The following is a 27,606-nucleotide window of genomic DNA, read 5'->3' on the forward strand; positions in this document are numbered from 1 at the left end:
AAAACCACAATTCACAATATTTTTCAGTGACCCGTTAGAAATGTAAACAGTTGTGACATCATGCTCATCAAAAACAGTTTGTTGTTATGAAGTACTGCATAGTCTTCATCCTAAAGCCTTTGACACATTTTGCTGTTAGCAGACTTTCGTATGTGCACTGCATTTTGTTGTTCGAAATAGCACATTTTCTGTGCAACTATAGTTTTATTTTGCTGTTATTCTCTCTATTACGTTCTATTGCTGCAGTATTATTAAGCAGTAGCTGTTAAAAGTTAAATTCTAAGTATTGGTTCTTACCAGTCAAAATTACAGAAATGTAACTGAAAACTAAAATAATGAAATATTCCTGCAATCCTTTTTAAAAATAAAAAAAAAAAAAAAAAAAAAAAAAGAAAAAAGAAAATCCTGGATATTTCTCAGATGAAAAAATTCCTGGGTTTTTCCTCAATTTCCCAGCTGTCTCAGGATGTATACACCATTACATACTCAAAATCACACCATGAAAATGGTCTGAGAAGTAATAATGAAAGAGTAAATTTAAAATCGTTTTTTCTTTCCAAATACAAGCTTGACAAATAGAAATACGTGTTCCTCCATGGATAACCCAATGACATCATGCCAGTCCTGAAACAGTTTCCAAAGAGATGTGCAAAACGTGGCATGCTCATTTCAGACTATGGTCTTTATCAGATCATTCTCATAAATCACAGATTAATAAATATTAACAATCACAAGTAAAATTTGTTGTGAAATGACATAAAATTTATTAGACACTGTACATGTACAACATTCACAAAGAATACTAATGGGAGAAATGATGCCATCCAAATTTTACATTTTAAAAGTGTACATTTAAGAATCAAATAGAAGAATGATATGGATGATACACTGTTCCTTTCTGTTACATAACAATAATTTTTAAAGCTATCTGTATCTTAATGTATGGCTTTAACTCAGCATTGTAAATGCAAGTAGAATTTACTGAGCTAGAGTATTTAATAGAGGACACAGTTCTATTTTGATAAATGTAATTCTCATAAATAGAAAATCTTTTACTAAACACATTCACTGTAAAGCTGTCATAAAAACATACTTATTTCCATAAGAAATACGTCAAGTAAAGCACAGACATGGCATGTACAGAAGGGTAAAATGGATATTATCAAACAATGATTTGATGATTGTGGAGTGAACATGCAGTTCTCAGTAAAGGTGAATCAACCTTATAATACATTTTATCACAGACTTGAAAATTATTTTCAAGGTTTGTACATAGTCCCGAGTATTTGCTAGGGATATATAAATTGATGGCTTCTAGAACAGTCATGTATATGAATTTCATCAAATACAGGAATCCAGTGAATATATTAAATACAAAAAGTACTTTTAATATCGCAAACTTTATCCAAAATACAGATCTGAAAACTTGTACACAATTGCTACGTGACCAGAAAATCATAACAGCTGAAATAAAAAATTTTGGTATATTATTAAGAATTTATATAGTGATGTGTATGGCATACTGGGAAAAGATCTCAGGTTACACCAATCAGGTCTTATCTGACGCAGGCACCTAATATCTAAATGACATCCCAAAGTTATATCTGTACTAAAATGCTTTTCTAAAATACAAATACTTCTTTGCATGGATGCATAAAGATTTTACTTTCGATCTTTGCTTCTTGTATGATGACAGACACACAGCAACAGAACAGAAAAAAAAGAGAGCAGTGCTGAAATCTACTCGAAAATTATAAGGCATATCTGACATTGAAGAGTGAAAAGACCCAACACTATCTCATAAGCCTATACATAAAGTCAAGCCAAGGGTAGTTACTAACAATAATATACGCTGAAAAAAAAAAGTGTGAGTCATAGCTGAATTGAGAGGAAGGTGTGGATTTAAGGGAATCACATCAGTCACTATTTCAGCGAAACACAGAAAAACAAGCCAATTATGATGATGACACTGATTATAAGTTCGTCATTTCAGCTACATTGTGTCTGTTAGAAAGTACAAAATGGGCACCAATGTGAAATACACTGATACCATCAGCACAGGAGAAAGAGCATGTTACACAACATAGGAGCTGATGCTCCAGGCACTAATATTTAACCTGTACAAACCACTGTCATGTTTATTGCCTGATTAGCAAACAGCAGTTGTATCCCAGTGCAGAGTTCTGTACAATTCCATATTCATGGGTTCAGTTACATAAGATCCTTATCCATTAAAAATAACAAAGGCATTCAGAAACAAAAAAGAAATCATTGTTTTGTATTAATAGGGAGGAAAGATGTGCGAAATAAACAAAGGCATCTACAAAACAGGTATTTGTCTTCATAACTTTACTCATGAATTGTTCGAGGAGAGAAGGGTGAATCACATATGTCTCAACTTCCCCATTTTAAGATTTGGGTAGACTGTGCAAATTCATTTCAGTTTTTCATATTAATATGACATATGCATGCATTTCTGTCTGGATCACTACACTGAGCCACAAAAAGAGTAATCAAAGACCCAAACATTATTAATCATTTATCTGAATAGTCTCATATAGAGGTCGGTTCCACTTCACATTCATTTCTTACATGAGAGTAGGAAGTGCCACAAGTCAACAAGCTTACATTTTAGTTTACAGAAATTAACCACACATTCACAGTAAACTTATTTAATTAGTTACAACAAAAAGGCTTCAAATGTTTATTGGGATACGAGACACTCAATTTCTGTTGTGGATTATTACAAAGAAATAAAAAATACATCAATTACAATTTGTTGTGCGTATCAACTGTCAGTTCATCAATATAAAAATATCAAACTAATTAACAATCTTCCATGTCATATGTTGGCTGTCTGAAATTTACAATGAAGCATTTTATTCTATGTACGGACCCTGATTCAATGTTTTCAAAGAAAGCTTTTTTTGTGGCATTCTGAAATTAGGAGTGTATAAGTGAATAGCACACTAAAGAACCAAATTAGCTTTGAGAACACATCATGCACCACATTTCACAATGCAATCATAATATCAAGAGAAATACGCAAATTTTTTGTTGATGTTAGAATATTCCCTGCGTATCAAAATAATTTTGTTCAGTCCATTTGACTATACAAATGTATCACTACTCTTTAATTTAACTCAGTGGTCCCACTTTCAGAAAAAGCTGTACTGTCAATAGTAACTCAGATTCTTTGTTGCATCTTGGGCAAACAGTATGAGGGCATATCAGAATTTTGAATTTTTTTCAGTGCTCATGATATCAGTTTTTACCTCACTAACTTTAAAAAAACCTACTAGTGGTCATATGTAAGTAGAGTTATACTGCTACAAGTAATTTAATTCTGTAGGATGCCATACACATCAGTGTCATTTCAAAAAGGCTCTTATCACAAAAAACAAATGTAGACACATACCATAGACACACAGAGAGCCACAGCAGCCTGACACTGGGAATTTTAAAATATAAAGATAATTACTGAAAGAAGCCAGGATACATAGAGAAAGCACTCATTCTATGAGGAGGGGGAGAATCAGACAGACCCCCAGACTCATAGTTTTATCTCTGTATTCGAGTAACACTTCCCATGGTAATGTATTAGAGTTGTCTATTAAGGAACCTGGAGAACTTGAAAATTTCAGTGGTTGTCCACTGTCCTCATCTCTTATAAGAGATTGCCAGGGGCAGCAACCTGAAATCAACCAACAACTTAAAACTTCTTAAAGAGATTCTTACTTGACTTTCAAATCTACCAAATCAAGTGCTAATATTAGCTGGCAATTTAAAAGCAAAAGCACCCAGAAATAGTTCATTTTGACATTATTATTTGCCAAATAGTTGGTCATTTTTGTTTAATGAGTATCAGCATGAATGCACATTTTTTGAGTAATGCAAACGAAACTACTATTGTGAAAGACATCATCTACTCACTGAAAGAGTAATAATATTCACAAAAGTAATCATTGTTGTCATGTAGTAGGAACTAACAACAGAGTATAATAAAAAAATTTCACATTGGTAACTAGAATATAAACATCAATTCTTGTTTACTCAGTTACAACATATACATAAATTTAATTTTCACAGTAATTTCTATGTTTCAGACCTGTCCACATCAGGCATAACTGCCAGCTGCATGTAAAATATGACAGGCCATAAACATATACATATCAGGTACACAATGACTTCAAAACTACTTCACAGTCATTTCCTCATATAAGAAGAATTAAGGGGCCTCTCTGCATAGTGAGAAGGAACTGTCTGAGATGAGATCCACATTATATGGACTAGCAGTAGGCAGACATTTACACTTCAAAGGCCCTTCATTGTCCAATATCCTTTGTGATCGAATTTTCCAGCACAATATCAAATTCATCAAGTGAATGAAGAATCTGAGTGAGGAAGGTCCTGTACTGTGGGTTCCGTAGGAAAGACTGCTCTTCATACATATCCAGTGTAGTGCGTGTTAATGACAGTGGCTGCAGCATGCGGCTTAGAAGGTGTTCCCTGTAACACCAGCAATTATACAGAATATGGATAAGCAAATATTTACACAAGTCAGGTAATATTTAAAGGTAAATTTAACCTGTATGTCAGGATGGAAATGGTTTTGCAATCTCTCAGTGGCTAGATGTTTTCTTATAAATAAATTAAAAATTAAAAATAAACAAAATCATTAGGTAATGTTAAAAGCACAATTTTAATATATACTGATTGTTTTTCATCAGTTCAAGTCTTCAAGGAAGCCATAGTATCTTTTGTAGTTTTTATTTCCAAAAACTCAAAGAGAATTCCATTGAGGTGATCAACATTCATTGGCTTGAGCAATTTCCTGGCAGCTTTTATTCACTACATGATTTGAAGCTGACAAAGTGGATCACTTCAGAGGGCACTTCTTGATCATACCTAACAAGAAACAGTTACTTCAACACATCAGGTAACTTGCCCAGACTCCCTGATGTAAGGGAATGAAGAATTATAATCAATTAAAAGCAAACAACCCATTGCAGATAAAGTGAAGTCCACTAATAGAGTAATGTCATTATTCAGAGGAAGAACCCATCAAGGACAAACTGGTTATCTGAGCTGAATAAAACTTTTTACTTACCACAGTAAGGAAATATATCCCATTCCACACAGAAAGATAATTTTGGTCTCATATTGCTCTTTATTAGCACCAAAATTATTATACATACAATGTAAATTTCTACACACAAACACAACAGTTTGTTACTATATGAATTCATATACATAAAGTATAATTTACAATCAACACTGTCCTTTGGGTCATACAAAGTACATACGTAAGCCATCTCCCCACTTTCTTAATCACTTACTGCTAGTACTTTCAATCTGGATTCCTCCATATTATTTTTTGGGGTGATACTATTTCCCCAAATGTAATGTATTTTTAGAATAACAAAGAACAGGCTGCAAAAGACAGATACTGAAAGCTGTTAAAGATCACAAAATGTCTCAAAAACAGGCATCATTCATTGCTTTTCTGATTTTTTTCCAGTAGCGTGTGTATTCAACAGTGAAATATCCTTACCCTTTATTATTTTATGCTGTAGCAATGTTTTTACTGTGCATGATGCATTTTGTTTATCATGTTGCATCAATTAGTACAGCAACTGCTTTAATGATGGGAGTGCCTATATGAGATTGCAATACCAGGCATAAATAAGATTTTTTTGTTTTACTCACCTTGCACACAGACATATAAAAAGCTGAAACTTTCCATCCTTGCCAAGAGACTGACTGGAGTTATCTACTTGGTCCACAAGGTTGCAGTAACACAGAACTGTCTCATCTCCTAAATGAACTTGTTCTTGGAGGTTCTCTCTTGCTCTTACTGCAATTAAAAAGTAATTTATCGTCATTTACCATTTTCATGAGCACATGCAAGTTTGGCAAATGTTCGAGAAAGATTTCCATACTAATATACCATTTTAATTGCAAATAACACAGTCAAGTACATTGGGCATGTGAACATAGTTCCAGTATCAGAATTACTAAAAGGTTTGCCTTCTTTAAACTAAAGGAATCATGATTTTATATTTGTAGAGGTGGAACAAATTTGTATCAGAGTCCAGAAACAAAGGAATAAATGAAAATTTTGTGTATAAAAAAAGTAGTTTGCACTTCTGTAGTATATACATCATGGGAGTTCTTTTGGAAGTGATTTCTTTAATGTATGAATATTAAGGGAAAACAATAGTTTTTACATTAAATTACTTTGATTGCTTTATTTCAAATGCATTCAGTTAGCAGTTTAACATTTCTGTTTAACTTATCTCCATTTTTTGTATGACATAGGAGTGCAACATTCCTACATTGTTTGTCATTTTCCATTACATATGTCGCAACCTGTCACTTCAGTTGGTGAGGAGTGTTGCCTTTCAGTATGATCAAACTATAACTGAAAATCTTAAACATTCATTTAAGCACATCATAAAGAGTCAAAACTAAAAATTTAAAAAGTTTGCTGATCATTTGCATTCCAAAGAACACAATGAAGAAATATTATGATTTAACTGTCCTGTCACTATCGAAGCCATCAGCGACAGAGCACACCCTTAGACTGGGAAAGAAAATTTGGCACATTGTTTCAGACAAATAATCCAGTCATTCACTCTAAATGATTAAGGAAAATCACAGACAATCTAAATATGGGTGGCCAGATGGGGATTTGAACCACTGTCCTCCTGAACATGAATCTAGTGTTTTGCCAGTTTACTGCCTCACTCAGCCCAATTTTAAATAGCTAGAATTGTTAATTATGTAAACATAAGTTTCGGCACCACCAACAACCTAAACAAGATGCTTATTCATAATATAAAACTATTGTATACAGATCCAGATGCATCTGGCATTTACAAAATTATCTGCAGCCATTGCAACAAATATTATATAGATCAAGCAGGCAGAAATTTCAGATCTCTATGTAAAGAGCATATGTATTGCTGCAACTAGGGAATGTAGCAAATCACATTATAAACACAGGCCACTCTTTGAAAGTCAAAAACAACTTTGAAATTTTGCATAAAATCAGAAAAGCATAATAATGCATATAATGAAAGTAATGGAAATATTCATTCACGATACAGAAATGGAGATAATGTTCTTAATGCTATAACTTATTTTAAAAACTCAAAATTCTTCGGCAGCCTTAAGCCAGTTCTAAGGCAACAGAATCCAGATGTGCCAGTGTTAAACAAAGGACTACAAGACTGTCAGTATAACAAATATCACTGTAAAGAAGCTATAGTTGATACTCATCCACACACAATGTTTGACCAGTGAAAAATGTCTAAATCAATGTCAGATTAAGCAGTGTAATAGTGTAATGTCACATAACAGCTCTGCCAGTGTACCAACAATGCAGACGGCACTTTGGGATGACAAAATAATAAGTTAACAACTGACATACAAAAAATGCCATAAACATTTGAGGCAAGGCTCCAGGCCAGCAGAAGACAACAGTGGACATCAATTTCTAGCCATCCACTGGTCCCTCTCACCCAAATTTGAGCCACTTCAGTAGCACAATAATGAACAAACACCTCTATGTCAATTTAGATTAAGACGTTTTATCTTTAAGTAACATCTGCCTGACTAAATGGCTGACAATGAGCAAAAAATGCTTGAAACGTGGCAGTATGGCAAATTATAAATAAAATAAACAAATGTCACTGGTAGCAGAAAAAACACAAACAATTTTTCCACATAATCACAGTGCCTAAACTTAGCCAACATGACCACAATTTATTCACTAGAATTGTGTTCTTTTACTCTTTTCAGGGTCATTAAATTTTTTCCTATTCTTGGAACAGTAGGAAAAGGTAACACACTTATTTTAAATAAAAGTTTTAGAATAAGACACACAAAATTTTAATTCTGTCTCTAAGATTTACGATGTCATATTCACCAAACATGCAAGTTCCAAATGTGAAAATAACCACGACACAATAGTAAACTAAGAGAAAACACTGACACTTAGCAATGAGGACTATCAAGTTCACAGCTAACTGACATTTTTCAGATCAATACAATTGCATTTAATAGGCATACATTTGGAAAGAAAATTCTAAATTCCAGGAAAATATTTCTTACCAAAGTAGTCCCAGAGATACAAGTTCCTTCCAAACAAGCGAACTGATCTGAAACCCACTAAAAATGCTTGTTCAAGGCAATAAACAAGACCCATCTCTCCACACAACAGCAGAGTTAGCCTACCACGGTCTTTCTCATATCTGCGGCGGTAGTAATACTTCACTATGCTGTTCACTGCATCACCTGCAAAACCCAGATCTATTGTATAGTCTCAAAGACAGACAGACATGAAAGGCAAAATTCTTCTCTAACTACATCTACAAACCAGCAGAAAAGCTTCAAAAAGCACTCTGTAACAATGATGAAAACTCTAAGATAGGCCAATTGAAACCCACTCAGATGTCTCAGGTTTGTTGCACGTACAATAGTTGAAAAATACTTTTTTTTTACATCTTTAGTGTAGCTGTCAATGACATAAGTTTATAGTAGCTCTAAGGGATGTTACTAAACAAAATACACACATATAACATATTAAAATTTGAACCTTCCATCAGGAAATTAATTATGTAAATAAAAGCTTAAACCTCACAATACTGGAAAAGGTGGATTGTAAGCAATGTAATAAATAAAGGCAAAGTGGAGGAGGTATTCAGCAGCGAGTAAGCACATGAACAAGAAGTTGAACACTGCAATGCAGACTCCAAGCTTGCAAGAAGTACTGGGTGTGAAAGAACCAATGACAAAGAAAACACAGGGAAAGAAATTAATTGACAAGAGAGAAAGATGGGCTTTACAAACAATAGTAGATGACACATGATGGAACAGCACCATATCACAATATTAACACTATAGTGTGTGGAATACAAATAATATAAAGCTAAGCAACAATACTGAATTATCTTTACTGTACAGTACATTATGAAACATACTGGCAGATTACAATAGTGTAAAGGATCCAGAGATAAACCTAAAATATTGCCTTTCATAGGTAATGCTCTTAAGGACCAGGATATCCAGACATGACTCACAACTCCTCCTCATAGCTTGACTTTCGACAGTCCCATTCTCCTAATTTCTAAACTTAACAGAAACTCTCCTGTTTATGTTGCTGGACAAGGAAACAAACCAATATGCTCTGGCTAAACCATTTCTCTGTAACATATTTTCTTCCAGGAGGGCTAGGCCAGCAAAGTACGCTAGTACAGTCTTAATCTGAAAAGAAAGATTCTAACGTACAATGCTCTATTTTTTGTAGATCTGGTTATCAAACGCCAAACACCTCTACTGGTCAGTGGGTCTCTACAGCCTATTCTCAATAGTTTTTGCAATAAAGCTAGTTGAAAAAGTCAGGAAAAGGAATGATACAGGTCATCAATAGATTGTTACTTGCATTCTATTTGCAATTTCCCCTTCATATTTGGGTTTTATTACAAGTTTCTCTTTATGAGACTTGCTCAAACATGCCACTGATCCTAACCCACTAACAGTGTTTCAAAGCCCTTTTGGAACAACACATCACCTTCTTGAATTGTAAATAATAGATTTCAGCTATCAGTTGTCCTTTTTAAATTTTATTGGCAGATCTAGATTTCAGGTAGAAACTAGCCATTCTCAATGCACTATCATTTTTTATCAATACATGTAATGCCTGTTGGTCGGGTTCCAGTTCATTGAACTGCGGATGTAGCCTGACCAACAGGCATTACATGCATTGATCAAAAATCTGCCACTATAGCCCTAACAATACGACTATCCTCGCAGGCGTCTGTGCTGCGTGGACATCCAGAACCTCATCTACAGGCGTGAGAAGGTTCACATGACCACTAATACCATCATCATTGCAAAACTGATGCCGCACATCCAACTCATGGAGCAATTCTTCAAAAGGGACCATCCTGCTACTCAGACGGCTGCAATTTGACCCCTTTCAAACTCACTCAATTGGCTACAGCAAGCACGAATGTGTTGTCTCTGTGGTGTGATTGCCTGCTGCTTCACACAGTTGCACTGCACTGAGCCTTATGGTTGTGAGCATTCCTTACTAAAGAATAGACACAGATGGTACTCTACTAGCTATGCCAGTATGCTGTCTGTTGGTGGATGACGCTGACAACATTCATCTAGTTGAGCGCCCCACAAACCAAACATCATCATCATCATCATCATCATCATCATCATCATCATCATCTACTATCGGCCAGGTGGCATATGCTGTCATTGGATCAAAACTGATGTCATCTTTCCTGGTGTACTATTCCTCCCCTTCACCCAGCAGTGTATTTTGTGAAGGTCAGCCAAAACTGGTTGTTGCTGCAAGAAACATCACTGCTGTGTGCACTATGATTGAGGAGGATTGATATGTGACCTACAGTGAGGTGTTGACTTCCTTAGGCATACTAAAGACAGCAGTACACTTATTATTTCAAGAATATTAAGCTGTGACAGATATTTAGTCTCAATTCCTCACAATCTGAGGCATGTCTCAAATGGTGCAAGGAAATACTCATACATGCTGCAAACTAGGAAGCAATCAACTACCGTATTTGCTCAGTTATAAGATTTTTTTTCCAAATTCATCATTTGAAAAACACAGGGTTGTCTTATATTCACAGATTAATCTACTGCTGTTGAGGTTAACGTTTTTATGTTGTTTAATAGAGAATATGAAGGTCATCTTCACATTTACAGATGAAATTTGGCTATTGAGATCACATGCAGATTTATTTTGAAGAATTCGAAAGGACAGGACAGGACAAATGATATTCACTTTCAACCAAACTCAAGATTTCCTAATAGGCCAAAATGCTCAATACATTATCGACATAGCTTGAAGAATTATGTAACATTTGACTCGCCCGACACTAGTGCTAGGGAAGGAAAAGCTGGAATTAACTACACTTATTTTTCCTTCCTTTAAAATCTTATTTAAAGAATAGATCTTTTTAAAACTTTTATTTGAGAATCTGGAAGGAAACAGATGTAAAAGCTACAGGCACTTTCATTTTTGCATTATCTCTCACAAATTTCACAGAACTGGAGAAGAACTTTGACCCTGCTTTGGGATCATTTAACCCCAGTGACTGTGTTAACTGGAGAGTAAGTCAGGGTTACCTGGACCTCTCAGGTAAATAAATTAATTGCAGGACACTAAATAAAAAATTTATTGCAACAACATTAGTAACAATGATAAACACATCTTTGTAAAGACGTTAATGAAAGAAGTCATGGAAATAACAAAACAAGTGCACAATGAATTTAGTGGCATCAGTCTAGAACCAAATGTTGCTTTCATAGTGAGCCCTAGTGCCATGTATCGGATTACGTAGTTTGGCAATTATTTAATTTAAAGCATCAAAGGCATCATCTTCTGCAGCTTCAAATTTTAGAGTAGAAACAACTCCAGTGAAACATTTTACTTCAAAGCAATCACTGTACATTTTAAAGATTTTAGCAACATAACAGTGATCTCTCATCGCAGTTTTCCCTTCTACTCTGACTACAATGAAGTTCCCTTCTTTACCGTTTCAACATTTCATAACCACTTGTCTACAAGTAATTATTAGAGGAATCAATGTACTAGACATAATCAGCAGGCAGCAAATTACGTCACATTGCCAATCATGGGAATTTGTACCGCATGCTACGGCATTTTGGAATATCTACTATGTTTAAACTGCAACTTGTCTGTATCCATTTGCAACTGGAATCGAAATTACTTTTAAATTGGACAAATACTCAACAATAGTATTCATTTCTGCAGGAGATGGTTAAAGCCTAGATAGGGACCAGTGGTGTTCTTGCGCTTCATGCTGCAATGCTGTCAACGCTCACTGGGACATAATGGGAACAAAGGGGGAGTGGGGGCTGGGGGGGTGGAGGGTGTCAGCTGCTGGTCCTAATCAGCGAATGGGAGAGCAGCAGGCAGACAATATTTCTGGAAGCAAGAGACACTGTAACATTCTCATGTCAGTATAGAAGAAAATCTAATATACATTTGGATAAAAAAATGTTTTTTTTTGTTGTTTTTTTTCAGGTCCCATGGTAACCACAACTTCAGAAATTGCAACATATTTGGAAAAAACAGCCCAGTATTTATGACAACACAGACATAAATTTCACAATTCTGCTATTAGGGTGATAATGAAAAATAGTGATACCACAGCGATAAACCTTGAAAGGAAAATGGTCTGCAAATTAAGTAAACCATTTCTTTTCATTGATTTATTTCACCTTGTATTATCAAAATGCAGACAATTAATAAAAGACATAAATTTAGAATAGGTGTTATGTTATGTTATGTTATGTTATGTTAACCGGGGACCTAGAAATGAGGGAGAGGCTCTGTCCACGCCGCAGCTGCAGTGGTCCGCAACCCGACGATGACTACCGCAGTCCACTCTTCACCCCTCCGCCGCCTCACACTGAACCCAGGGTTATTGTGTGGTTCGGTCCCCAGTGGACCCCCCAGGGAACGTCTCACACCAGACGAGTGTAACCCCTATGCATGCATGGTAGAGCAATGGTGGTGTATGCGTACGTGGAGAACTTGTTTGCACAGCAATTGCGATTTAGTATAACTGAGGTGGAATAAGGGGAACCAGCCTGCATTTGCCAAGGCAGATGGAAAACTGCTTAAAAACCATCCACAGACTGGCCAACTCACCAGACCTCAACACAAATCCGCCAGGCGGATTCGTGTCGGGGACTGGCACTCCTTCCCACCCGGAAAGCCAAACGTTAGACCGCACGGCCAACCGGGCGGGCCTGGTATAACGTTAACTTTTGGGGCAGATACTTTATGTCAATAAAACAGTTTGTAATTCTGATTAGTCAAAATATATTTTTCTCATGAAGGGTTTTGAAAAAAATGGGGTCATTTTACAATCAGGGTCATCTTATACGTGGGTGAATATGGTATTTGGGTGTTCCAAGACAAGCCAAAATCAACAAAGTGGTTCGTACATGAAGCACTTCCAAGTAAATGATCACTCATTTCTTTGGTCCCATTGAACAGGCAGCAACCACCGCTTTGTACTTCACGCTTTAGACCAGGCATGGGTGATCACTGGCGACACATGGACCTGATTCACATACTTACTTAAACTCATGGGCTGCCCCATCATGACATGCCAGGAACCCCCCTAGCATGTAAAGTCGACTATAGCCCCCATGACGTTAATGCTGATGACGTAACGCACAGATATGAATGGTTTTCCTTTCCCGATGTGCTGTGCCAACAAATTATGCCTCACAACACGTTTTTGAGAGACAAGCAAACACTTGATTTTCAATGGAAGACAACAATTTCTTTGCCAGGTGATCAGTGAAATCAGGAAAAAAACTGAAATTGTTACAATACCGTATTTACTTGAATCTAAGCCGCACTCGAATCTAAGCCGCACCTGAAAAATGAGACTCGAAATAAAGGGAAAAAAAAAAAAATTTCCCGAATCTAAGCCGCACCTGAAATTTGAGACTCGAAATTCAAGGGGAGAGAAAAGTTTTAGGCCGCACCTCCAAATCGAATCAAAGGTGATCCATTGTAATATGAGACACAATAGGTCGAATGAATGACGATACAGCTACAGTAGTTCGGTTTGAGTCGTAAGCTTAGCAGTTAAGCTATACCAGGTAGCCATTGCTATGCGTCAGGCACTCCGTCCGTATTTATACGGGTACCCTTCCTTTTTCACGTGCTTCGTCTGATGATAGAGGATGTTCTGAATGAGAGTTTAGCGAAAAATTTTCTCCGTTTGAAAATCTTTGTGGCCGCTTCTTTAGTACATCAAATTCTGCACAGAAATTAGTCATCTTAGATTTAAAAATCTAGTCAGTTGCTGTGCTTCATTTCTGACAGTATCACTATTGCGCATAAGAATAATACGAATATAAACATGACACTATACGTATATTCTTCCACGTTTGCTGTTGTCTCACTCTAGTTTCGTAGTTTATTGGGCAGACAGGATTTAAATAAGATAGCAGCAAACACGAAAGAATACATGGCAAAATGTTCATATTCGTATTATTCTTATGGTGATGGTGATTCACATTTCATCAGGTTCCTATTAGCAACCACCTCTTCTCACAGGTAGGAAAAAATTCAGAACGTAGAGTTGGCCATATTGACAAACATCCCAAACAGTCTTACCAGTCGGATTTTCATAGTACATTGAAATTCTGCTACATTCGAAGATGATCAATACAAAATTTGTATTTACTTCGTTGGATAATGTATGAAAATGCAGTGGTCGAAACTCGGGGCGGAGAAAAAAAAGCTCGTCTTCTACCTTTTTTTTTAATTTATTTACTGACGCAGAGGTTTTGGCGCCAGTATTTATCTTTGTGCCTACAAAGCATGCCTGTGTAGCGCTACATACATTTGACGGCAGAAGTTAGTTGTGGCGGCACCTACCAACATTTTTAAGAACTTCCGCTTGCTTTGCACTCGATTGTAAGCCGCAGGCGGTTTTTTGGATTACAAAAACCGGAAAAAAAGTGTGGCTTGGATTCGAGTAAATACAGTCAACATCATTAAAATACCAGCTATTGCATAGCACATCAAATTACTGTATCATGGTTCACATTTACCTGATTTATCGCCTAATGAATTATTTTTGTTCCTGTAGATCAAACAAAAAATACATTGACAGTAAGTTTCATTGCCACGAGAAATTGTTGAATTCTTCCATTTTTGAGGCATTGACATCACAGTATGTCCAGAAATGGTTCAAGCACTTTTAAAAATGTGTAACTTATAAAGCAAAATGATTTTAACTACAATAAATCAATTTGCACAAAAAAGTTTGTGACAATTTAGGGAAGTGGTCTTTGTATGACAGATGTGGAAGAATGTTGCGGCCTCAAAAGGGACTTACATTACTTTCATCATCGCTTAATGCCTATTATTTAAGTATCAGTAAGCAGTTAACAAATTAAAATTTTCCACTCCATACTTGCAGTATAAACTACAACACTATGTAATTACAAAATTATAACTAATTCTTTGACACTACCTCAATGAGTATATTTGCTTACCAAGCATCTGTTGTATATCTTCTGGAGAGGGCCGCGTTTCTGATGGACGCCTTGGCACTGAAGGACTACGGCATCGAGGCGGTGTCCGGCAGGTCTCTGCCAGTTGCTCACTCCCTACATGACGGGGAACCAGTTCTCCTACCAATAATCTTTCTGTTGAGCCATCATCAATGCCACGACCGAGCCATCGACCACATGGAAACCTTCACATTACAGAAGAAGAATCTCATTAGCAAAATACAAAGACTGCAATCATACTACTGCTTTTCAATGACTGAACTAAACAGGAGTTAATATTACACAAGGAATAAACTAAAATCAAAATCAATTTAATTCATCAGCAAAAAAGTCCATGGGCATCATGCACACACCCTCTGTGCACAGCTATAATAAAATGAGAGAAAACAACTGAGGCTGCCTGCATTACTCAAAAACATAAAAGCACCACTTTATTTACATAAATAAGCCAAGACACACGATCTACAGGAGCATGTTGAGGAACTGTGGCTCAAGCTTAAAAGAATAGCTGACCATGCACTGGATAGTAGTACAGTTCATGATAGGAGGGAAATTCCATGGTATACAGTCACTGTAGAGAGTCATCCACACCTACATCAACATTTGTACTCTGTAAACCACTATGAAGTGCATGATAGAGGTTAGATCCCATTGCACCAGTTATAAGGGTTTTTTCCTGTTCTATTCATGTATGGAGTGTGAGAACAATGACTATTTAAATGCCTTGTGTGTGTTGTTAATCTAATCTTGTCCCCACGACACCTCTGGGAGTGATACGCAAAGGGTTGTATTATAGTACTAGTGTCATTGCAATACTACAAAATGGATAGATTGCTACGCATCATATATAGCAGATATTGATTCACAGAGAGACACACCAAAAAGTCTGCTAAACATGTGACCTTTCGGCCAAAAGACATTCTCCTTAAGGAGACAAAACACACACACACACACACACACACACACACACACACACATTAATTCAAGCACACACATTGGGTTATGTGTGCGTGAACTGTGTGTGTGTGTGTGTGTGTGTGTGTGTGTGTGTGTGTTATTTTAAAACAAGGCCTTTTGGCCGAAAGCTCTCATGTTTGGCAGTCTTTTGTGTGCTTGACGAGGACTCAACATCTCCTCTCTCCTCTATATGGCGACTAGCAATCTATCCATTTCATAATACTATCATTATTCCATCCTGGATTTTCCTTTTTTTTATTACTAGATTCATCATTTAAAATTGGTTATTGAAACTTTGTAAGTACGCATTCTCAGGACAGTTATGTTATCTACCTTCAAACTGTCTGCCAGTTTACTTCTTTCAGCATCTCTGTGACATTCTCCTGCAGATCAAACAAACCTGTGATCATACATGTTGCCCTTCTCTGCGTATGATCGATATCCACTGTTTACCCTATTTGGTAGGGGTCCCACACACTTGAGCGATATTCTAGGAGAGGTCGCACAAGTGATTTGTAAGCAATCTCTATTGTAGATCAATTCTATTTCACTATTATTCTACCAATAAACAAAATTCTGCAGCCTGTTGTACCCATGAGTGAGCTATTTAATCATTACATTTCATGTCCCTACAAAATGTTGCAACCAGGTATTTCTATGAGTTTAGTGATCCCAACTGTAACTCATTTATAGTGTAAAACATGGGATCCTACATTTTTCATTTTGTAAAGTGCACAATTTTACATTTCTGAACATTTAAAACTAGTTGCCAGTCTGTGCACCACTTTGAAATCTTGTCATGATCCGACTGAATATTTGTTCAGCTTCTCTCACTCTGTACTTCATTGTAGATAACTGCATATATGCGAAAAGATTGAGGTTACTGTTTGTATCATCTGCAAGGTCATTAATACGCAACAAGAGCAGCAAGCATCCCAACACACTTCCCTGGGGTACACTCGAAGTTACATCTACATCTTTTGACTCTACATCCAAGATAATATGCTGCATCCTCCCTATCAAAATATTTTCAACCCAGTGAAAAAGTTCACTTGATACCCCATATGATCATACTTTTGATAATAAGCATGAGTGTGGTCTTGAGTTAAATTCTTTTTGGAAATCAAGAAATAATGCATCTACCTGGCTGCCTCGATCTGTGGGTTTCAGTATGTCACGTAAGAAAAGTGTGGGCTGGATTTCACATGGCCCATGTTTCCAGAATCCATGCTGTTTAGCATGGAAAGGACATTCTATTTTAGATACCTCTTTATGTTTGAGCGCAGAACATGTTTTAAGATTCTGTGACAAGTGCACGTCAACGATATTGGACGGTACTTCTGTGAGTCACATTTGCTACCCTTCTTGCAGGTGGGTGTGACATATGCTTTCCTCCATCTACTGGGCATAGTTTTCTTGTCTGACAGATCTGCAATACATTATAGTTAATAGAGGGGCTAACTCAGCTGCAAATTGGGTATACAATTTGATCAGGAGTCCATTGGGCTCTGAGGTTTTGTTCAGTTTTAACAATTTCTGCTATTTCTCAATGCCACTGACACTAATATCTATTTCACTCATCTATTCAGTGATATGGGAATTAAACTGAGGCAATACCCCTGGGTTTTTCTTTGCAAAGAACTTTTAAAAATAGAGTTAAGCATTTCTGCTTTCTAAATAAATGGAACAGATGTAATAGATGTAACACAAAGCAAAAGGTTAGGGACAGGGAGAGGCCAAATGAAATGTGTTTGCATGTCAAGAGGGCAATGTGTGAAACCTTCAATGACATCTGTAGCACAATATTATCAAAAGATCTCTCACAAAACCCTTAAAAAATTCTGGCTGTATGTAAAGGCTGTTAGTGGCATCGGAGTCAGTGTCCATATACTCATGGATGAGACGTGAACTACAACTGAGGGAAGCAAATCAAAAGCAGATATGCTTAACTTCATTTTCAAATGTTTCTTTACAAAGGAAAACCCAACACCATTGCCCCAATTTAATTCTTGTACCACTATAAAAATGAGTAAAGTAGTTATTAGAGTCAGTGGCATTGAGAAACAGCTGGAATCTTTGTAACTAAAGTTAGTTCTGGGACTTGATGGGCTCCCTGACAGATTCTATACCACAACTGCAACTGAGTTAGCCTATTTTAACCATTATATACCAAAGATCACTCAAACAAAAAACTGCAAGTAGTTTGAAAAAAGCACAGGTCACATTCATCTACAAGGACAGCAGAAGTGATCCAAAGCACTACAGTCCACTATCTTTGAGATCAGTAGATCTCAATGTAATCAGGTATCTCTAACAGAATTACAACCCCTATGCCAACCAGAATCGGTAAAATGACAATAGGTAAGGCAATCAGAATCAGTGTTTCTTGACTTCTGAAAGGCATTTCACGCAATGTTACACATGCGCTTTTTATCAAAAGAGTGATCATATGGGGATAGCAAGCAACATTTGTGACTGGATTGGTAATTTCTTGACAGGCAGAACACAGCATGTTATCTTGAATGGAAAGTCTTCAACAGATGTAGAAGTAAATTTGGATGTGCTCCAGAGAAGTGAGAGGTGCCCCTTGCTGCTGATGTTGCAGACAATATTAATAATAACCTCCAGCTCTTTGCAGATGATGCAGTTATCTATATAAAGAAGTGAGGCCTACTACATGAAACAAGCTGCACAAATATTCAGTCTGATCTTCAGACATTTCAAGGAGGTGCAAAGACTGGCAGTTTGCTTTAAATGTTTAGAAATGTAAAGCTATGACTTCACAAAACAAAAAAATGTAGTGTCCTATGACTGTAATATCAGCGAGTAACAGTTGGAGTAAACTCGTACAGATAGCTGGGTGTGACAATTTGTAGGAATAGGAAACAGAAGAACACATAGGGTCTGTGATACAAAAAGCAATGGCAAGCTGTTGTTCTGTGGTAGAACAGTACAGAAATGCAATCATTCTGCAAAGATGATTGCACCTGAAACACTTTCGTGACCCATCCTACAATACTGCTCAAGTGTGTGGGACTGGTACCAAATAGGGCTTATGGGGGATATTGAACGTACACAAGGAAGAGCAGCACTTCCTACATGGCAGGAAAGCACTATTGCTGTGCATGGGATTTTTAGATTTTTATGGGTTCCATTAGCTGACTGGTATTTCTTGTTGTTCTATCATTTTCAAAGAGCTTTTTCTTCCTCCCTGTCTGAAAATGTATGTTATGTGTTTCTGAGTGTGTTTTTAACATACGTATGAAATCTGTTTTTTGGGTTTGTTGTTAACTTGTGTATGTTGTTTTCGGTGATGAATTCCTCTGGCTTTTTTCTATGCATTCTTGTGTCTCCATTAGCACTACAGTACTGATTTCGTTAGCTTCTGTTATAACACGTTATTTTCTGCTTACAGTCTTTTCCTTTTAAATTTTTATTCATATTAGTTACTTATTGAGTTTATTGTTTCTTTTTACATCTGTATTTCATATTATATAGTTATCTCTATATTTATATTATTGTGGTTGTTTCTTTCTCCTGCAGTGAGAATGTATTTAGAACCTATAATGAGATATCTGGTAACAAAATACACATTTTATTGTAGTTGCACTAACAGATTTGAAATACCACTAACAGTTATAAAGAAACTACACACAATAAGAACACACAAATGAAAAGTTTCTTCTCTTCTTTTGTTACTTAGTGAAAGCTCCCTGAAACATCTGTATAGTAATAACAGCTTACCTAATATGGGAAATTTAGAGTGTGAAGCAAATTTGTGAATTTCTTTCCATTTTCATATATTATGTGCTACCAGTACTGTTCAGTATGTCGCTAATTTTACAAGTCTGTCTTTATTTTCACACTTTGATTAACTTCTCCTGTCTCTATCTTCCTTTAGAGTATTTCACTGGCCCAGAGCAATAAACATTAGACATTCATTCTTCCTTGTATCAACATTATTTTAACAATATCTGTTCTGCCCCCCCCCCCCCCCCCACACACACACACCTTTTTTTTAAGGGAAATATATTAAAGTTGTATTTTTCTTGAGTTACTAAAGTCACTTCTGACAACTGGTTGCCATTTTGAAAAATATTAATATGTAGTAATTTTATACTCGCCAGCTATAATCTCCGAAGTAGTCAAGATTTATGTTACATTTTATTTTGTATGTGTTGCTGTGTGATCCTCACTTAATCTCAAGTTATCTCTTTGCACTCTATGTGCAGGTATAAAAAAAAACAGTTATTTAATTAGTGAGATAAAAGATCTACTCATCAAGCAATGGCAAACCACACACATAAAAGACTGTTGTGATTGTCAAGCTGCAAGACTTGCCCTATACACCCTACTGCCATCACCTGTAATAGCCCCGTAACTGGCAAAACATATACTATCAAAAGGAGAGCCACCCGCGAAATGACACAGCATATACCAGCTATCATGTAAACACTGTTCAGCCTTCTACAATGGCATGACTACCACCAAATTACCAATTAGGATTAATGGGCATAGACAGAGGGTATATACTGGCAACTTGCAATATCCTGTTGCAGAGCATGCTCTGCAACATGACATTCGTGACCTCGGCGTCTGTTTCACCACACGTGCCATCTGGATTCTTCACCCAGATACCAGTTTCTCAGAACTCCACAAGTGGGAACTAGCACTACAACATGTACTTGGTTCTCACCAACCACCTGGGCTTAATTTACATTAATTTCTTCCATCTCAGCTTTTCTTCACTGTAACTGCTCTTTTCCTCACTACATTTTAGTTTTCTACCTCTTTCATAGTATTTGTATAGAGTGTAGCCATGTATGGAAGTGAAACATGGACGGTAAATACTTTGGACAAGAAGAGAATAGAAGCTTTTGAAATGTGGTGCTACAGAAGAATGCTAAAGATTAGATGGGTAGATCACATAACTAATGAGGAAGTATTGAATAGGATTGGGGAGAAGAGAAGTTTGTGGCACAACTTGACCAGAAGAAGGGATCGGTTGGTAGGACATGTTCTGAGGCATCAAGGGATCACCAATTTAGTATTGGAGGGCAGCGTGGAGGGTAAAAATCATAGGGGGAGACCAAGAGATGAATACACTAAGCAGATTCAGAAGGATGTAGGTTGCAGTAGGTACTGGGAGATGAAGAAGCTTGCACAGGATAGAGTAGCATGGAGAACTGCATCAAACCAGTCTCAGGACTGAAGACCACAACAACAACAACCTCTTTCATTGTGTTTCCCGTCTATTTTTCACCACCCCCTCCCAACTCTGTTATATACAATGTACTTAGCTTCTCACTCATATTAATTCATGTATGATGTTTTAGTAGTAATCTTTGTCTTGCATATTACCCTGTTTCCCAACTTAAGCTCTCAAGTTTTCAAATCTCATCCGATGGAGTCCCCAACAATCAGTCTTTCCTTCTCATCCTGTACAGTAAGTTTCCCCTGATCCGCAGTTCTGGGTGACTTTCCCAAAATCTAACCCTTTTCCTAGACCTCTCCAGTCCTTTTCCTTCACCCTTCTTCTTTCCCCTCCAACCCTTCTGCCTGAAGAAGGAGCCACTGGCTCTGAAAGCTTGCCATTCACAACAGTCTTTTATGTGTGTGTTCTGCCGCTGCTTGGTGAGTAGATTTTTTATCTATCCAATTAAATAATTTATCAATAATTGATTGTTTTTGTTGTTATATAAAAAGTGTTACATTCAATTATCATTACAAAATAGGTAACTTACATCAAACATAAATATCTCACACACTAAGGTAATTTTGGAAATTAAACGTAAGATTAAGGATGCATAGTAAACAAATGTCATAGTGCCAGTAAAATAAAAATATGTTCTGGAGAACTTACTTATATGTATGGCCTGCAATTTCATTCCTGACTACTACATGTTCTATCATCCATCTTGGTGATGGACCACTGTTGTCATGCCCAATACGAAGTGTTGTCAGTAGGCCCAGGTTCTTGTGCTGCATTGGCAATAAAACATAATTTTAATCCTCTGTAGCTGTAATGATTATTTACAAAGTAAAATGACCCTATACTCAATGTAAATACTTTTTCATTTCTATCAGATATTATCATGCAATAAAGAGAGATTGTGCCGGTCAGGAGTATTATACATCCTGACAAACACAGTGTGAGCCTTAACTAAGAATAGTGCATTTTTTAAGTTAAGTTTTGCCACATGATGCATGCAGCCAGTTGTGTTGAACAATTACAACACTGTACCAACAACAGAACAAGGAACAAAGCAGCAAATCATTAGTAATTAAATAATTATTGCTGAATACCTGTTTTTTGTCTTTCTATCAATAAAACATGATCTTCGGTGTTCTCAAGATGTCCATGCATCATGTACAGTTGTAATATCTCATTGTAAAGGGGGGCTGTGACTGTGAAAATTCTCACTCTTGTTGTGTTTTTCATTAGCACTGATTATATGAATAAATCCCCATATTTTTTTTCCAAAACACAACATGAGATAGTACTGCCATGCACAAACTTTGCTGGGCTATGCCATACCCAGTATGAAAATACTATTTTTGCTTTATTTACTTTCCAATAAAGCAATGTGTTGCCATCTGTCATAGTGAAGGTGCATAGTAATATGATGTTTACAATTGTTTACCATAAATTCTCTGTTACATGAAATCAAGGAACAGTTTTAACAACTGCTGCAAACAGTAGAATATTGCTCATGGTGTGAAGAAGAAGGAAAAGAATATTGTTTTCAAGTATGAATCCACAGCGTTTGGTATTTGCTGATATTATTAAAATGTTACCATAGCTTTTAAATGGTTGCTTCATTATTATGAAGGAATCAACAGCTAATCATAGTGTGTTTATGCAATAAAACAATAAAATAACATATACCGTGCTGTCCTAAAGTTTAGAAAGTAAACAGTGTTCAAAAATTAAGTTTAACTTAGTTTACAATGCTTACATGAAAAACAAACTCCAAGGAACCTCGTGGTACAGGAACATGTGATGTTTCTCCAAGCGTCCCAGAGACTGCTACCCATACGTTGGCTGTAGTAGTGGAAGCACTAGCTTTACGAGATGGGAATATCACCACACGGTATGGCATTTCTGGAAACAACATTAAATGCAAAACACTCAACTATACTGTCATGTAGAGGTGTAATTAGGTGTAATTAGATGTAATTTGGTGTAATTAGATGAATGGTGAAAACTAACTTCACTTCACGAAGGTTTATTCAGAACTTGCACATACAGGAGTGCGGATCAAACTGCCTCTGGCCAGAACACATACAGTATATATACAGCTACAGAACATGCCAGTACAATGATTCTTGACATTTGTGGATACTTCTAGAATGCACTCAAACCAAATATAGAAATTAAAATTGTACAGTCCAGCTGAGTTTTGAACTCATGATCCTCCATGCAACAGTTTAGTATCATAACCAATACACCACAGTGCTACTCAGCATCGTCTGCAAACATTGCTCCCTCCTTAAGGGAACAGCATCTTGGTGTTACGTCCTCCTAGTCTGGGGACGAGTCATCAGTCCTGCATACTCCGATTCCTGATGACTGATTCTCGCCCTGGCAGTGATCTTCTTAGAACTTCTTTTGCTGCTACACTCTTCGTCACCTTTCTATTTGCTGCCTGTCGCTGGAGCTTCGAATTTACCCTGGGTTGCAGGATCCTTGTAGGGCTTCATTCAAAGGACGTGGACCATATCTCTGATCGTTCGTCGTCTTGCGTCGGGGTCGAAATCTTCAACGTTTTAAGTAACATCAGACAACTGTCTTACAACCTTATAAGGCCCAAAGTAGCACCTGAGGAGCTTCTCTTAGAGACCAACCTTCCGAACAGGAGTGAAGATCCAGACAGAGTCACAAGGCTTGTAGACAACAGAGCGGTGGCTTGTGTCATATCTTCGGCGATTGTTTTCTTGAGCATGCAGCCTGCGGAGTCGAGCTAACTGCTGAGCTTTCTGAGCTCTGGTTAACACCTGGCCGATGTAGTCGTCGTCCACGTAATCAGGATGTAACAGAAACACAGTGTCCATTGTCGTAGTCACCTCACACCAATGCACCAGGAAAAATGGCGTAAATCCTGTGGTGTCTTGTTTGTCGGTGTTGTAAGCAAACATCACGAAAGGTAGCACCTCATGCCAGTTGCTCTGCTCAACATTGATGAACATTGAGAGCACGTCAGCCAAGGTCTTATTAAGGCGTTCAGTAAGCCCATTAGTTTGCGGATGGTGTGCAGTCACCATGTAATGAGTAATGTTGCACCGACAGTTTAACTCTGTCATAAGATTCGACTGAAAAACATTCCCTCAATCCATAATTAACAACCTTGGGGCATTGTGTTTTAATACAATGAATTTGACTACCTCGAAAGCTTCAGCTGTTTTCAAGTCTTTGTAATTGCATAGCGTGTCACATGATCAGTGCAAACAATAATCCATCTATTGCCACTAGCAGATGTTGAAAATCGTCTGAGGAGGTCAATCCCAACATGCTGGAAATGCGTTTCGGCTGGTGGAATTGGTATGAGTTGGTCAAGTGGTTTCTGAGGAACTGCCTATCTCCTCTGGCACTCTCGACAGTGCAACAGATGGTGGCGGACATACCTAAATAAACCCGGCCAGAAAAATCTCTTGCAGATCCTATCGCTGTAGAGCATCTAGGCATATGTGTTTAGGAATCACAGGTTGCCACCTCTTTACAAATGGATCAAAGTTTTTCTTGCAAAGTAATCCATTAACTACCTACAATCACATCCTCTGATCAATTTACGGCAAGCATAATTTGAGATATCTTGGTGTCCTCCTTCTGCTCAGCAGAGAGACCCTGGAGCGCAGCAAGACAGTCACTATCTTCATCGAAATCTTGATGGTCTTGCACAGCATTTCTTTGGAGACAGTCTGCACCTTGGTGTTGTCTTCCACTTTTGTACACTATGGTAATGTCATACCCTTGAAGACTTAGTGCCCACCTGGTGAGTTGTCCTGTTGGATCCTTAAGACCTGTCAACCAATAAAGTGAATGATGGTCTGTCACAACTGTGAATGGCCTTTCCATAGAGATACTGTTGAAATTTGCACATTGCCCAGATCACAGCACGACATTCTCTTTCTGTAGTTGAGTAGTTTCTCTCAGCTTTTGTAAGTGTCTTAGAAGCATAGGCTATAACCTTCTCTTTTCCATCCAAAATTTGCACCAGAACAGCACCAATCCCATACCCACTGGCATCTGTGAGTAGTTCTGTAGGTGCTCTCTCATAATACAGACCAAGTACTGGGTCAGTCGTCAGAGCTTATCACAGCAGATCGAAAGAATCTTGTTGAGCACCACCAGATAAATTTAGCATCGGCTTTTAACCACTCTTGGAGTGACCTGGCTTTGATACAAAAGTCTTTGATAAAACGACAGTAATAAGAACATAATCTGAGGAAGCTTCCCACATCTCTAATACTTTTAGGAATAGGAAATTCCATTATAGATCTCACCTTTTGTGGGTCTAGCCGCACATCTTCGTTTGACACAAAGTATCCAAGTATTTTGATTTCTTTTGCTCCAAAGAGACACTTTATTGGATTAAGTGTCAGTCTGCCTTGTTGGAGACACTTAAGAATGGCCCTCAGTCTTTTTATGTGTTCATCAGATGTCTCTGAGAACACTATAATGTCATCTAAATAACAAAGACATATCGTCCACTTCAGGTGCCTTAGAACATTATCCATCATCTGTTCAAAAGTTGCTGGTGCATTACACAAACCAAACGGCATTACCTTAAACTCATAAAGACCCTTAGTGGTGATGAATGCAGTTTTCTCATGATCAGCCTCATCTCCTCTGATTTGCCAGTATCCCAAGTACATGTCCATGGTTGAGAAAAACTTAGCCCCCTTCAGACAATCTAGTGTATCGTCAGTTCGTGGAAGAGGGTAAATGTCCTTTTTAGTTATCTTATTAAGCTTCCTGTAATCAACACAAAAGCATCAACTGCCACCCTTCTTCCTAACGAGAACCACTGGTGATGACCATGGGCTCTGCGAAGGCTGAATGATGTCATTCTTCATCATTTTCTCTACCTCGTCGTGAATTATTCGACGTTCCGTTGCTGACACACAGTATGCTCTCTGGCTTACTAGTTGATAGTGCTAATCCCGTGCTTCACCGTCCATTTGTTTAATTTGCCCTTCACCTGTGAACAGAAGCATTCAGAGAACTCTTGAAGAATGACAAGTAGCTTCTTCTGTTGTTACTTAGTGAGATCTTGTGGTAGTCGAGCTAGAAGATCTTGTCTCATAGTGGTAGTGCTAATTTCACCCACAGACTCGGCATAGGAGGTTTCTATGAGACTCAGTTGTTCTTCAATTAACAGCTCTGTGTTTGCTATGCACATGCATCTTGGAAGGATCTGTGGTTCTTGGCGACAGTTAACTATCCACAATTCACCAAATCCATTCTTAAACGAGACGACAGAGGCTGGGGTGACCAAATTATTCTTCAGCTCCTCTTAAAGATCCGTGGGTTGATGCATGGCACGACACGTGACAGTTACCTTTCTAGCGCTGACTGCAGAAATGATCACTTCATCCAGCACACAGTCTCCACACACTCTGATGCCCATCTTCCTGTCCACAGTATCTCATCTCATCTAGCATAATCTTCGATCGACCACAATCTATAATTGCCTGAGAAGCTATCAAAAAGTCCCATCTGAGAATGACGTCATGACTACACTCTTGTAATATGATGAATTCTAAAGGCTGTGTATGGCCACTTATACCCACATGAATGACACATCTTCCTGTACCTTTTACATATTTCCCATTAGCAGTCTTCAGCAGATAAGTTTTGTTGTCGACGAATACGGTTTTCTGCAACTGGCGACAGTACTTCTCTGAAATGACTGAATATGATGCTCCAGAGTCCACAAGAGCTTGGGCTGGTCGGCCATCCATGAGGATATCAACATAGTTTCCTATCACTTTTGTAGTGATCGACAGCGGAGGATTTTTCTCTTCAGCGGCCTCACCTCCAAGGTAGGTCGCACCCTTTAGTTTTCCATGTTGCAGCGGCTAGGTGATCGGCTGGAGCTTCTAAACGGCGATGGAGATCTTGATCGGCATGCTGGGGAGTGTCCTCTCGAGTGGCTAGCTTGCGGCAATGGTGACCTACATCGTCCTGCACCCACATCTTCTAGTTCATCTTCGGCATCCTGGAGTTGGTGTCTGTTAAGATTGGACTGCTGTCTTCTGGCACGGGCGTCACCAAATATCTGCCACCTTTCTCAACAATAGCACACCACATGCCTGGTCATCCACAGTGGAAACATACTGGTTGATTCACATGGGTTCTCCCGACGTCAGTCTTCCTTGATGCCCAAACAGGTTCCTCAAGCAGCATTGTAGGAATGTAGCTTCGCCTGGGTCTCGACTTTTCACTGTTTTAAAGGGAAATGAAGGACGAGAGATTGGGTTCGATGTCTGTTCCAATTCCTCCCTCATGACCTCATGAAGCGTCTCAGTTTT

At 37.7% G+C, this 27,606-nt stretch overlaps 1 protein-coding gene across 1 annotated transcript in view; it reads right to left on the minus strand.

The window, feature by feature from the left end:
* Nucleotides 1-740: 740 nt before the first annotated feature.
* LOC124787687 (DENN domain-containing protein 5B) overlaps nt 741-27,606 on the minus strand; it is a 475,881-nt gene continuing 449,015 nt past the window's right edge. Inside the window, exons 17-22 of the mRNA XM_047254514.1 lie at nt 23,031-23,176; nt 21,935-22,053; nt 15,097-15,299; nt 8,119-8,301; nt 5,710-5,857; nt 741-4,509 (exon numbers count right to left, since the gene is read on the minus strand). Coding sequence (XP_047110470.1) covers nt 4,326-4,509; nt 5,710-5,857; nt 8,119-8,301; nt 15,097-15,299; nt 21,935-22,053; nt 23,031-23,176 — 983 coding nt within the window. The 3' untranslated portion in view covers nt 741-4,325. The remainder of the gene's footprint in view (nt 4,510-5,709; nt 5,858-8,118; nt 8,302-15,096; nt 15,300-21,934; nt 22,054-23,030; nt 23,177-27,606) is intronic.

This window comes from Schistocerca piceifrons, chromosome 3 (genome assembly GCF_021461385.2).
Source record: "Schistocerca piceifrons isolate TAMUIC-IGC-003096 chromosome 3, iqSchPice1.1, whole genome shotgun sequence".
Lineage (NCBI taxonomy): Eukaryota > Metazoa > Arthropoda > Insecta > Orthoptera > Acrididae > Schistocerca > Schistocerca piceifrons.